We start from the raw sequence: 14,502 nt of genomic DNA, 5'->3' as shown, positions 1-14,502 counted from the left end.
TTAGTTTGTTGCAAATTCGGTCACAGATAATGTGAATGCCTTTCAGAACAAAATGTTTAGGCATGTATCCTACTCTTGTCTTAGCAGTAACATCGTTTCACTCTCCTGAGGAAAGGGTGATGCAGAGATTTAAGTAAGAGCTTAAAATTCTAAAATGGCCAGGGATTTCTCACGTAGCTGCTGCATTACTGTATTACATGTTACCGTAGACACGACAGTTACATACTCAGGTGATCAGCGTTTCCAACAACTGCTTATTGTGTGCACGAAAACATGTAATATCTAGATCCGATAGACAGAATACGGTTCGATTTTTCATATATCGCTTCTCAAATAATTTGGAAGTATCACTGTGCCATCATGAAACAAAATGGATCCAACGTAGTAAAGCTACTCCATGTTACCTACTTCAATCTTTCACTTCGAAATAGCTTTTGATTTGCAATTCTAGCTACCGTATCTTTGCTAGTGGCCAATATTAATAGTTCCCTTTGTAACTGGAATCGTCATTTGACGTTTTCCTGACTGACTTTCTGTGAGACTTCCCTTCCCAATTTTCTGATTAGGTTCGTATTACTGTCTTATTGTATTTGCCTATCACATCAATTTCTTAATCACTGAAGTCGCCTTTTTCTTCTTTTGCGGCAACAGCTCTTTTAATACACTGTACATTTTATACCTACCGCCTAGTGTGCAGCAGAATTGGGTTTTACATTTTATATCTTTATATCATCCTCTAATTCGAAATCCAGATTCGTTACTAACAGCACGTCATCGCGAAAGAAATCTTGCAAGCTGAGCGTGTGTACCGCAGCCAGACCACCGATTCTGAAGTTCAGTGCTCACCAATGTATTTACGCGAACACGCCACTACAAAGTAGAAAAGGTCAATTTGAAACGGAGCTCTATACTGCGATCGAGCGAGCCTCCGCCCCTACCCTTTCATCAGAGCTGCTGCTCCCGCACTGGTGCCTGGAAAGTTTCTTGCGAAGAAGAATGGGAATGAGGCAATGGCTGGCTGAGTCACTCTGGACGACGTGTCTGGTCAGCCCGTTTGGAAAGTACCGGCGGTGAAAGGCGAAGACCCGAGTTCGAGCCCCAATCTAGCACACAGTTTTAACACGGTGCACAGATTCGCTTCGGCGAGATGGTACTTCAACACGTAGTCCGTCTCAGTAGCTGAGCGGTCAGCGTCTCTGACTGTCATGTGGAGGACACGGCTTCAATTCCCAGTACTGTCACAGGGATTTGTTGAGAGGGCTGGAGCGGAGTGCACTGAGCCTCGTGACGTCAACTGAGAGGCTACTTGCATCAGAATTAGCGGCTCCGAGGCCTGGAAAGCCGTGAATGGCTGGGAGAGCGGTGTGCTTATCCCATGCCCCTATATATCGCATCCAAACGAAGCCATATCGCATTGGATGACAAGGCGGTCGACATGCGTTATGGGTCCTCTGTGCCTGGTACATCGATAAACTATATGATTCCAGAGACCTCTTCAAGCCTCATACATCTATGATGTTTATATGCAGTCTGACGCTAGAAATGAGAATTTGTACCAAGGCCGGAATTCGAACCGATGTCTCCTGCTCAGTAGGGAGATGCACTAACCACTACACAACACGCCGGCCGCGGTGGTCTCGCGGTTCTAGGCGCGCAGTCTGGAACCGTGCGACTGCTACGGTCACAGGTTCGAATCCTACCTCGGGCATGGATGTGTGTGATGTCCTTAGGTTAGTTAGGTTTAAGTAGTTCTAAGTTCTAGGGGACTGATGACCACAGCTGTTAAGTCCCATAGTGCTCAGAGCCATTTGAACCATTTTTAGCCACCACACACCAATGGCTTTTCACAGATGCACGGACTACCCTAGTGCAAAGTGGGCTGAGGCGTGAAGTTGTGTGTAGCCACTGTGCCAGGGTGGCGTAGTTGTTAGTGCATCTCCCTAGTGGGCAGGAGGCATGGGTTAGAATCCCGGCCTTGGTACAAATTTTCATTTCTCGCCTCAGCCTGCATGTATAAATCTTAAAGACATCAGTCAACAACAAAAATGGCTCTGAGCACTATGGGACTTAACTTCTGAGGTCATCAGTCCCCTAGAACTCAGAACTACTTAAACCTAACTAACCTAAGGACATCACACACACCCATGCCCAAGGCAGGATTCGAACCTGCGACCGTAGCGGTCGATCGGTTCCAGACTGTAGCGCCTAGAGCCGCTCGGCACACCGGCCAGCAGTCAACAACAATTTCATATTAAGCACTTCAGTGTCTCTGTAAGCTTCTTCTGGATAAAATTCTCACTTGATTTTCTAGATTTTATAGGTAAGGGAATGGTTGGAATCACCTTGTTTTTGCGAATTTTGAAATGCATTTCAAGCCTGTAAAGAGAAAAATGACGCTGACAGACCCAGGGATCTACGTGTGAACTATTAAGTTTCTCGAGCATTACCTGATTGTCATCGTTTTGTGCAATCGCTGTGGCGACATCGCCCATGAGGGTGAATTATAGCTGCATACATGAAACAGTCCATGACTCTGTACAGAATAACGCGCGTGCAGAATTTTAAGTTTTTATAGAGGTCGCGCTCCAGAAACCCAAATGGTGGCGACACGTGAGCAAAATTACACAGAAACGCGCGAGGCTCTACGAACGTGAAGGATGACTCACGTAAACAGCAATATCTCCGCTCTGTGTGTACAACTGCTCCCGTCTGTGTACACGATGTTCCGCCTACAAAACATAACGAAGGGGAAGCTTACTGCGTTAACACAGGTAAATGCTTTTATTGCTGTTTATACAGAATACACAACATGATAAAATGCTTGAAACTAGCCTTCATTGCACTCCGTTCTCAACATTGTCAATATAATGGAAATCAATGTGTGACTTATTTGTTCCCAATATTCAGGAAACAAACAACTGACGAATCTTTTGGCGTGTAACAACAAGTCGTTTTGTTTTTATGGTCACATTTGTCGCGACTCTACATATCTGCTAGAACAGAAATCCTTCAGCATCTTTGTTGTTCATTCTGATGCAGCAACAGAAAAAAATGGTAACAAAAAAACCTATACTATTTATCTAGATGAGCTTCTTTATCCTTCGTACTGTTTACGATATTTGTCACCAAACAGTTACGCGTGCAAAAATCATGTAGACCAAGTACAAACTCAGTGACTTATTTGGGAATAATTTTTCAACGAAATTAATTAACCAATAAAACCAGATACAAGTACAGGGAAATCAGCACTATTTGTCTTGTAATGATAGTACATTAAATGTCACAAGGAAGATGAGAGAACCACTAAGCGCAAGCGATTTCTTAATACAATCATGGAAATAGAGTTCTGCCTTGAACCAACACAAATTTCTTCTTACCATCCAAACATTTTTCAGTGAAGTTTTACCATCGTCCGTAAGTTGATTTTATTTACTTAATCACATGTTGTTGTTTGTGTAGCTTTCCGTCATTAGCAAACAACAATGTGATATTCAGAAAATAAAATAAATTCACTGGCGATGATGAAACTACACCCAAGTAAGTATGGGTGTTGAAGAACAGAACTGTGTTTGCTCCAGGCACGACCTTATTTGAATTACGAAATATTTGAAAGGTAACAAGAACCAAAAAATTAGCTTCAACCACAAGACAGTTTCTTAGAAGTTAAAAATGTTGATAAGCTACCGTGGCGAAGTAAAATTATTGCTGCCGATTTTGGTGAACAAGAATGAACATTTATTCTGTGCATTATGTCTCTCTTTCGTCAGAGCCTACAGGGTACTATTAATGACGTTGAGTCTGGTAGAACACACAGAATTAATTACCGTTACCTTTCAGTATTGCCATACTGCCATTATCTAATCTTTACTTCGCCAACTATTGTATAACAAGAGCTACGTCTCCGAAAATAGCTCTGACACTGAGGTTCCGTAATAATTTGTAATTTATTTACTACAGCGGTCGAGGCGAAGGTGGCTAAGTTCCACAATTTGGGAGAGGCAAGGTTGTTGTCTGACAGAATAATAATTATAGTCAACACGACAGTGACGTTAATTTATGGACAAAGAAGGACACAATGCATTCTACACGAATCGTACAGGGAGTAATCACACAAACAGGAAGAAACAAGGACAAAAGCTCGCGAGCCAACAAACGCTGCCAAGGACGGTATTAAAGCGATTTCCATTTGCATGCCCGGTGTCCGTACTCACCGAGAATGTACTTGGAACCGAGCTTGTGGAGCCTGCAGAACTGGTAGTAGCAGTACAGGACGGCGACGCAGCGGATCACCGTCATCATGATCATGTCGGCGGCTGCGCTGTACTCCTGCAATACAAAAGTACGATAGACGCAGATAAAGCACAGGAAATGGTCCATCTAGGATGACTACCCTAGATAAAAACGAGCCACCCTCAAGTTTATTTTAAACAATAGCGATTACACTAAATATACAAAATAATCCGGGTACCGCATACAACGCGTTCTGTACATCAGTATGTAAATCAATAAATGAATCTGAATATTCTATATTTTTAGGTGATTGTGTTGATAAGAACCTAAACCAGAAGCCACGCGTTACATTTCTTCTTAAATCCATAAACTGTGAACATCTGCATTACGGATGGTTTCTGATTTTGGAGATGAGAATGTCAGGCAGTCGACTCACTTCTGCAATTTTCATTAAATAATGTCTTATGACACCATATTCAGAGGTAACGTGTCACTGATGAAAAAACGTGTGTTTCACAGAAGTGTGCAATAACGATAATGTGTGGCGTTCTTCAATCTAAAACCTCTTGTAGATAACTCTAAAAAGTTCGGCGCAGATAACTCTTAAAAAAGTTGGGCGCATTGAAAAGTCTCACAGTACTGTTACCCTCTAACGAATTGTCCTGTCAACAATACTCACGTTTGGAAAACAACAGCAACACTGATATATAAATACCATCCATCACTTATAATTGCGAAAACATTTCACATTCTACCCAGTCATATAAAGAATTTAATTGACAGTGAAGTTATATTCAAAGACAAACTGGAAACACATCTGCTTGACAATTTAAAAAAAAAAAAGAATATATGCTTACAATTTATCCTCGCCAACAGTCGGCGGTAATACCGAAACAAAGCCTAGTGTTCTGGATCGTGATAAATGCAAAACTCAAATTTTACGCTACCAGCAAGAGCCTCCATGAAGTCCGGCGGTCGTATGCACAAAATTTTATAGAAATGTAGTCCATCAAAAAATCAGTACGTTTCCATGCTTGGTGGAACGAATTATGTTTACAGAAAAAAACTAATATAGTCGTGTAAAAATTTTAGGGGCACTGTGAGCAAAAGTGAAAACGCAAATATCTTTATAGGTATCCCTGACAGTAGTCAACAACTTTTAGATTCAAATAAAAGTTCAAAAGGCTGGACTCTATCTGCAGAAAGCTCTGCTGGTCACCTGCAAATGCGTCTTTTCCTGGGTATTCTCTCGCCTCTATTGACTCCTAATGCCTACTAATTCCTTCTTTCTTCGCTCCTTGGAAAAACGAGCATACGAGATGCATCACTATTATTGAGGAAACTTCCTGGCAGATTAGTCTGGTTTTAATATGCGAGGAAGTTTCATTTCAGTGCACACTACGCTGCAGAATGGAAATTCACTGTGGATTGTACCTGACGTATGTAACTCATTTCACATGTTTGTAACGAATTTTAATTTGTTTCATGTGACCTGTAATTGAAAATAAAATGATGATGTTTCCATTAGAAAATTACGATTCAATATTTGTTTATTATAATTTCCACTTGAAAAAATGTAGAATATAAATAAAAATAATTTGCTGTAAAGGGGGCTTGAACTCGGTAATCTTCCATTACAAGACTTCGATGTTACTCATTCAGCTACAGGAAACTGCTGCACTTCCGTGTTGTACTTAACAGCCGCCGAAAATCATTTCATTTTTAGAGCAAAATGTTTCAAGTTTTCCCTTTTAAAATTTTGTTGCAGTGTTGTAGGAAACTGATGTCTGTACACAGACTTTCAAATTCCATAAATATACGTAAAATAAACCTCTTCTCTGATAGAACCTCATATATACGCTCACAAACGTAAAATCAATACAACCTGTCGTCTGACCAAAGTGCAAACACATACAGAGTGCGTAACAAAGAGGGCATTAACTCACATACATTGCAGTCATTTTCGCAAGTCTGGAAAAGAATAACCCGCTGACTAACATCTAGTGGCAGCCACTTCATGGCATGACGTCACGAGCCGCGACCCCAGAAAGCTCAGGTATTAACGTCAAATGTTCCTCGATCCATCTACAGCCCATTCAGTAGATCACAAGTCCGACAACTTCTATTCCATTTTCATTATACTCACAATTATGTCTTCCTTTACAATCTATTCAATGCTCCGTTTGTTGGTTTTCTTGTCTCTCCCAGCAATACCCAAAATGCAACACACTATTGCTGATGCATAACCCTCAGATTCTGAATGGTTTTCACATTAGAAAGCCTATGTCTCACTGCCATAAGTTCATAGCACATGGTACAGTGGAATTTGATGTCCTGGTGATATATATTAAGAGCGTCAATTCAAAAATACAATTTACTACGGAGACGGAGAATAACGACCAACTAAATTTCTTGGGTGTGTCTGTTATCAGGAGAGGGGACGGGCCGCTGAGCCCTAGGCTTTAAAGAAAAGTAACGCATACTGACCTGCACAAAGATTCTAACCACCGCCCCAGACGAAAAAAAAGGTGAATAAAACCTCCGTGGCCAGGGCGTACAAAATTTCTGAACCGACTTATGTAAAAGATGAGGTTGAATAACTATGGTCGACATTCAAGAAGAATGGTTATAATTGTTATTCTAACAAGGAGATAGAGCGACCATTTCATCCTAGGGCGAGAATCAAGATCGACGAGGAACGTGGGCCGCCCAAAGGGAAACTTTTCCTCCCGTTCATCAGAAGGATTACAGATCGCATTGGGAAAGTGTCGAGCAATTATGGTGTGGAAACTACCTTCAGACTCATCAGGAAGGTAAAAGAATGTTTAAGATCCGCAAAAGATATACGACATCCTTTGACTACAACGGGTGTATATAAAATTCCTTGTAGTTGTGGAGGGGTTTATATGGGTACCACAAAAAGAAGTGCTAACACCCGCCTGGTTGAAAACAAGAGGAATTGCCATCTAGGACTAACGGATAAATCGGCAATAGCGGAACGTCTTCACCAAGAGGGTGGTGATGAAATAAAATTCGCTGAGACGAGTGTTATATCGAAAACATTGCATTATCATACCCGTATGTATAGAGAAGCTATTGAAATTTATAAACACCGTAGTAATTTTAACGGAAACGAGGGAAAAAAATTGGATGTGAACATTGCAATGTAAGAATGACGATCGATTACTTTCAATCGAAAATGTTGGCATTAGCAGAATAATCTCGTAGCCGACGTCACGTGATGGACTGTGGAGCCCTCCACACGCTCCGTCGAGTTCTGGTTGCAGTTCGCCACTTCACCTCTGAAGATGTCTCGCGCAGTCGGAGAGGAAACGTTGCGAGAAAGTTTTATACATCGACTATAGCCTATTAGCCCGGAAGTTTTAAGTGATGTCAGTACCAGTTATGAAAGCTTACATTGTATGTTCACTTCAGTGTGTTATCGGTGGTAGTATCTCTGATGTATTGCAAAGACTGAATTGATGTCAATTCGTGGTAATTTGGAGTGTTCCAAACATTCAATTGATGTTCAAAATGGTTCTAATGGCTCTGAGTATTATGGGACTTAACTTCTGAGGTCATCAGTCCCCCAGAACTTAGAACTACTTAAACCTAAGTAACCTAAGGACATCACACACATTCATGCCCGAGGCATGATTCGAACCTGCAACCGTAGCGGTCGCGCGGCTCCCGGCTGTAGCGCCTAGAACCGCTTGGCCACTCCGGCCGGCTCAATTGATGTCAGGTCGTGGTTCGTTTCTTCCGAAAAAAAAAAGCCATGAGTTAGATGCCGAAATATCGGTCGGCGTACGCGCAACACGTGAGACCGATGAAGAGCGCAGCCAGCTTATGGAGGCAAATCGAAAAAGAATTTGTCAAGCGCGATTCCTGTAACCGGAACAACGGCTACAGTCAAGTTGGACTCGCTCAGCTGGAGCTTACGCACAAAATAATATGTAACGTCAACAAAAGAAACTGCCAAACTTGAGTATTCGAACTAAACGTTTGGCGTTCAGATACGATCCAACAGTCAATTACGCCGCGGATGTATCTGTCGATTTCGGAAAAACGACCAATATCTGGCAACAATGCAATGCTTTGAAATTTCGAGTCCTCCCTCGGGCATGGGTGTGTGTGTTTGTACTTAGGGTGTGTGTGTTTGTACTTAGGATAATTTATGTTAAGTCGTGTGTATACTTTGGGACTGATGACCTTAGCAACCGCCATAATCACGTAGTTTGCAGTCATTTTTTAACAGGAAAGTTGTGTTTACGGCTAGCTTTATTATTCTACCTCTTCGTAGTTTAAAACCATACGAAATACTTTCATTAAAGCTACTATCTCTATAGATCCAGCGGTTGGAAAGGCCTCTCTCATACCCCGTGTACTAATGATGCCAAACGATTTACTCATTCATTTCGATTTCTATTCCCAATCAGGGTTCTGTTAGTCGTAACAATAAATAACGTCAGAGAGAGGGAGGAGGAGGAGATGGACAGAGAAGAGGGGAGGAGATGGATATCATGAATAGGAAAGAGGATATGGACAGAGAGTTGAGGAGGAGGAGGAGGAGTTGGATAGAGAGAGCGTGGGATAAGAGATGTACAAGGGGACGGGGGTAAGGTGATGGTCACATATAGGGGGAGGAGCAGGAGGAGATGGACAAGGGGAAGGGGAGGAGGATATGGATAGAGAGAGGAGGGGCAGAAGGAGATTGGGACATACATCCCACACATATTTAGCAATTGCGAATCTTTGCCGGATTCGAGGCTACAGAGAGAAGCAAATTTTATTCATATATAATATTGCCAAAAGATTGTCATGGGACTGACAATTTCCATGCAAGACATTGTTCTTTACTTTACATTGTTCGTATCGAAATAAGGTACGTTGTGATGCACTACATTTTTTATCCTTTATTAACACGTTGTTATTAGGTCGCTTTCTTGTCTCTCTGTTCTGTACAAATTTTGCTATTGATTTTAAACTAACTTCCCAAAGAACAAAAGACTTGAAACTTTCAACACAGGTCAGAACTGGGTTACAATGCAATATTAATTCGTTTTCTTGTCTGGTGTGTGGTGGTGGAGGGTACTTCGTGCACCAATGCTTTTACCACTTTTCCTGTTCAAGTCGCGAAATGTTGGCGGCAAGAACAATTGCTGGTAAGCCTCCGTGTACGCTCAAATCGCTTTAATAACCTCCACGGTTTCGTCGTGAGACATTCGTAGGAGTAAGCAATATACTGTTTGACTCAGGTCAATATAAATTGAAATAAACCTGAAATTTACTGCATGTTTTAATGTTATCAAGATGTTTGAAAACTATCGACATATTTCTCGTACACAAGACTAAAAAGCAGAAAATAATTACTCGAAGAAAAATAACTTTTTAATATACCCCGTTTTTGTATCAGACTAAATAATTTCGCCTCACCCCCAGATACATATACTGTAGTTCCGAAAATCTGTAATCGGGTGCGCATACAATACGTAATTGACTCACGAACAGTTGGCCTCCTAACTATTCTATATTGCATGCGCTCAATGTTTTTCATTATAAATCTGAGAATTATTTTCATAGCTACTAAAAACTCGCGTGAACGTTAGGAACCTATATGGGGCTTGGAGAAATTGTTTTATACTTTTTAGTCCGATATACCAGAGTCCTACTGAATTTAAATTCCAACAAAGTACCAAAAACGAGTGGAGGATCGTAACCTGCAGACTTTCCACCACATGTTTCCATATTTGTACGGCATTAACGTCTATCACTTGAGCACAGGCAGTACCTCCAAAAAGGAGGGCATCGATGTTTCGTTTCAACAGCATGCTGTCATTGAATTCCTTGTTAACGAGGAAAAAACCTGCTGCTGAAATTCACCTCAGACTTCAATAAGCATATGCAGACATATGCATGGGTGAAAGCAGTTTTAGGTGGTGGTGAAGCATTTCAAAGATGGGAAAACGAGTACCTGCTACGAGCTTGGTACTGGTCACCCGCGAACAGTCTCCACGAAACGCAACAAGGAAATAGAAAAGAGTTGGTGAGTTCTTAGAGAAGTCAGGCGTGTCACAGGGAACGAAATTCCTGCTAAGCTTGCAGGAGGACTCAGTGCAGTGCAAGAAACGATTCAAAGCTTAGGTTATCGAAAAGTTTGTGCCCGTTGGGTCCCACGTTTATTGACCGAAGACCACATACTTCAGAGAAGAACTATTAGCCAAAATCTACTGAGAGATTTCAAAATGAAGGTGATGATTTTTTTACGAGTACTGTGACATGCGATGATAGCTGGTTCCATCATCACGAGCCTGAAACGAAACGCCAGAGTATGGAATGGCACCATTTGGATTCGCCATCGAAGAAGAAAGCGAAGATTGAACTATCCACTGTAAAGTTTGTGAGTAGCGCCTTCTGGAATGCACAGGCTTGCATTATGGTTAATTTTCTTGAACTCCTACAAACCATAAATGCTGCCCACTATATCCAGATACCAGAATGAAATTTTCATTCTGCAGCAGAGTGTGCGCTGATATTAAACTTCCTGGCATGTGAAAACTGTGTGCCGGACCGAGACGAAGTACTGGCAGAATTGAAGCTGTGAGGACGGCTCGTGAGTCGTGCTTGGGTATCTCAGTCCGTAGAGCACTTGCCTGCGAAAGGCAAAGGTACCGAGATGGAGTCTCGGTCCGGCACATAGCTTTAATCTGCCAGTAAGTTTTATATCCAGATATTTTGTAGCCTCTGTTCGGCACTGCGCGATAAGCACCTGGAAAGAAGACCACTGTGGCAAAATGGAGCAGATCAGAACATTTGGGTGGGAAACTCTTGCACATCCTCCCTACAGCCGCGACTTGGCACTTCCGCCTACCATCTTCCTAGTTCAGGAAAGGAACAGATGCAAGACCAACACTACGAGTCAGTGTCTTCGTGCAGCTCGAACGGAGTTCTATAGTAAAGGTACCTTCAAACTTGCAGAACGATGCGGAAAATGTGTGCAAAGAAATAGGGACTACGTTGAAAAGTGGAGAGAAAAATCTGTACATTACAGTTATGTACTTGGTTTCTTTAAAAAATAAATATTAAGAGGTCTAAAATTACTGCTGACTACTTTTAGCACAACCATAGTAAAAACGTGTTATAATAAAAATGTATTTTTATTTACATAAATATTTGTTTTATGAAATTTCCTTCAGCCAATACGTGGTCGATCTTGCTTTGCGTTGGTTGATCTGTTGTTTAAGCGATTTTTTTTTCGGTATCCTGGCGAGAAACTATTGACTTTGAACGTCTACAGTAAATTGGTTGAATTACTGGTCGAAATGCCATAGTCTGTTCACACGATCAGTAAGCTTTAGCTGCAAACTGCATCTCCCCTGCCGCACGATGGTCGTTTACAAGGGAACGTCCACTGCACCCATTGCTCCTCTCCAACGGGTAACTTAAACACTGACGTCACAAGAATCAAGGCATACCACCTAATATCGTGTTGGACATCTTTCGCTCGGCGTAGTGCAGCAACTCGACGTGGCATGGGCTCAACAAGTCGTTGAAAGTCCTCTGTAGAAATACTGAGCCACGCTGCCTCTGCAGCCGACGCCCATAACTGCGAGAGTGGTGCAGGATTTTGTGCACGAATTGACCTCTGGATTACGTCCAATATATGTTTGATGGGTTTCATGTCGGGCGATCTGGGTGGCCAAATCAATAGCTCGAAATGTCCAGAATATTTTTCAAACCAATCACGAACAATTGTGGCCCGGTGACATGACGCATTGTCATCCATAAAATCGCCATCATTGTTTGAGAACGTCCAAGTCTGTGAATGGCTGCCAATGGTTTCTAAGCAGTTGATCATTCAGAGGACCCAGTCCATTCCACGCAAACACAGCCCTCACCATTATGGAGCCGCCACCAACGTGCACAGCGCTTTGTTGACAACTTGGGTCCACGGCTTCTTTTGAAATTGGGACTCATCTGACCAGGCCACTGTTTTCCAGTCGTCTAGGGTCCAACTGGTACGGTCACGAGCCCAGGAGAGTCGCTGCAGGCAATGTCGTGCTGTTAGCAAAGGCACTCGCGTTGGTCGATTGCTCCCATAGCCCATTTATGCCAACTTTCACCGCACTGTGCAAACGGATACTTTGGTCGTACGTCTCACTCTTTCTGCGGTTATTTCTCGCAGTGCTACTTGTCTGTTAGTACTGACAACTCTACACAAACGCTGCTGCTCTCGGTCGTTAAGTGAAGGCCGTCGATGAGAGGTGAGAGGTAATACCTGGAATTTGCTATTCTCGGCACACTATTGACTCTGTGAATCTGTTGTTATGGTCTTCAGTCCTGAGACTGGTTTGATGCAGCTATCCATGCTACTCTATCCTGTACAAGCTTCTTCATCTCCCAGTACCTATTGCAGCCTACATCCTTCTGAATCTGCTTAGTGTAATCATCTCTTGGTCTCCCTCTACGATTTTTACCCTCCACGCTGCCCTCCAATACCAAATTGGTGATCCCTCGATGTCTCAGAACATGTTCTACCAACCGATCCCTTCTTCTAGTCAAGCTGTGCCACAAACTCCTCTTCTCCCCAATTCTATTCAGTACCTCCCCATTAGTCATGTGATCTACCCATCTAATCTTCAGCATTCTTCTGTAGCACCACATTTCGAAAGCTTCTATTCTCTTCTTGTCTAAACTATTTATCGTCCATGTTTCACTTCCATACATGGCTACACTCCATACAAATACTTTCAGAAACGACTTCCTGACTCTTAAATCTATACTCGATGTTAATAAATTTTTCTTCTTCAGAAACGCTTTCCTTGCCATTGCCAGTCTACATATTATATCCTATTTCGACCATCATCAGTTATTTTGCTCCCCAAAAAGCAAAACTCCTTTACTACTTTAAGTGTCTCATTACCTAATCTAATTCCCTCAGCATCACCCGATTTAATTCGACTACATTCCATTATCCTCGTTTTGCTTTTGTTGATGTTCATCTTACACCCTCCTTTCAAGACACTGTCCATTCCGTTCAATTGCTCTTCCAAGTCCTTCGCTGTCTCTGACAGAATTACAATGTCATCGGCGAACTTTAAAGTTTTTATTTCTTCTCCGTGGATTTTAATACCTACTCCTAATTTTTCTTTTGTTTCCTTTACTGCTTGCTATGAATACTGAATTTCCTAACGATTTCCGAAATGGAATGTCCCATGCGTCTAGGTCCAACTACCATCCCGCGTTCAAAGGCTTTTAATTCCCGTCATGCTGCCATAATCGCGTCGGAAACCTTTTCACATGAATCACCTGAGGGCAAACCACAGCTCTGCCAATACCTCGTGTACACGATGGTATCGCCATATACATACATCGCTGTCCCGTGACTTTAGTTAGCTGAGCGTGTTGTGCGCGAGACTGACCTCTGCCTGGGAGGCGGCGGCCGGCGCGGCGACGGGCAGCCTGGAGGCACGCTGCTCCACCGTCAGCATGCTGATGGCCAGCGTCAGCGTCGCCACGATCACCTCCCACGGGTGGCTGGCGCACAGCTCGCCGTGCGCGCTGAACACTCGCGATGCCGCCATCTCGCACTAGCTGTCGCTATCTGCAACAAGAGCACACACACACGCTGCTTAAAACTGTTGTGCCCGTCTCTGCTGCTGTTGAACTGAAAACATATAACTTATCTGTGGAAAATGTCAGGGTACCAGCGGCCTTCCAAACTTTTTTTCAGTCATTCAGCATTACAATAGTGACTAACTAAAACTGTGCGCACATTATGCCGCTTTTGAATTAAAACATATGGAAGAACTGTAAACGTTAGGGTGCCACCGGCCTTCCAAACATTTTTCGACGATTCACTGTACTACGAGAGTGGCTCACCAAAAATTGTACCCAAATGATGCCGCAGTTTCAAAAAGTTAGTGCATTCTGAGAGAATTTGCTATGAATTGCAGGAACAAATGTACAAATGTGTGTGAAATCCTATGGGACTTAACTGCTAAGGTCATCAGTCCCTAAGCTTACATACACACTACTTAACCTAAATTATCCTAATGACCAACACACACACCCATGCCCGAGGGAGGACTCGAACCTCCACCGGGACCAGCCATACAGTCCACGACTGCAGCGCCCAAGACCGCTCGGCTAATCCCGCGCGGCCAATTGCAGGAACATTGGTGACCCAAATAAACTGACAGAACAGAAGCAACTAATACGTCTGCAGTTCGTCGTGGGAAGGAAGTACAGAATTTGACAATTCGACAAGAA

General features: G+C 42.7%; 1 protein-coding gene across 2 annotated transcripts in view; it reads right to left on the bottom strand.

Moving 5' to 3' along the window:
- The window catches only part of LOC126484009 (3-hydroxy-3-methylglutaryl-coenzyme A reductase), a 405,549-nt gene that overhangs the window by 98,596 nt on the left and 292,451 nt on the right, over nt 1–14,502 (bottom strand). For both annotated transcript variants that reach the window (XM_050107329.1, XM_050107330.1), the window contains 2 exons: nt 13,653–13,834; nt 4,212–4,326 (listed from right to left, as the gene is read on the bottom strand). In XM_050107329.1, the coding sequence (XP_049963286.1) occupies nt 4,212–4,326; nt 13,653–13,814 (277 nt within the window). In that variant the 5' untranslated portion in view covers nt 13,815–13,834. The remainder of the gene's footprint in view (nt 1–4,211; nt 4,327–13,652; nt 13,835–14,502) is intronic.

Source organism: Schistocerca serialis, chromosome 6, assembly GCF_023864345.2.
Source record: "Schistocerca serialis cubense isolate TAMUIC-IGC-003099 chromosome 6, iqSchSeri2.2, whole genome shotgun sequence".
NCBI lineage: Eukaryota > Metazoa > Arthropoda > Insecta > Orthoptera > Acrididae > Schistocerca > Schistocerca serialis.
The sequence above is the reverse complement of the archived record's forward strand: the minus strand, read 5'-3'. Positions and strand labels throughout refer to the sequence as shown.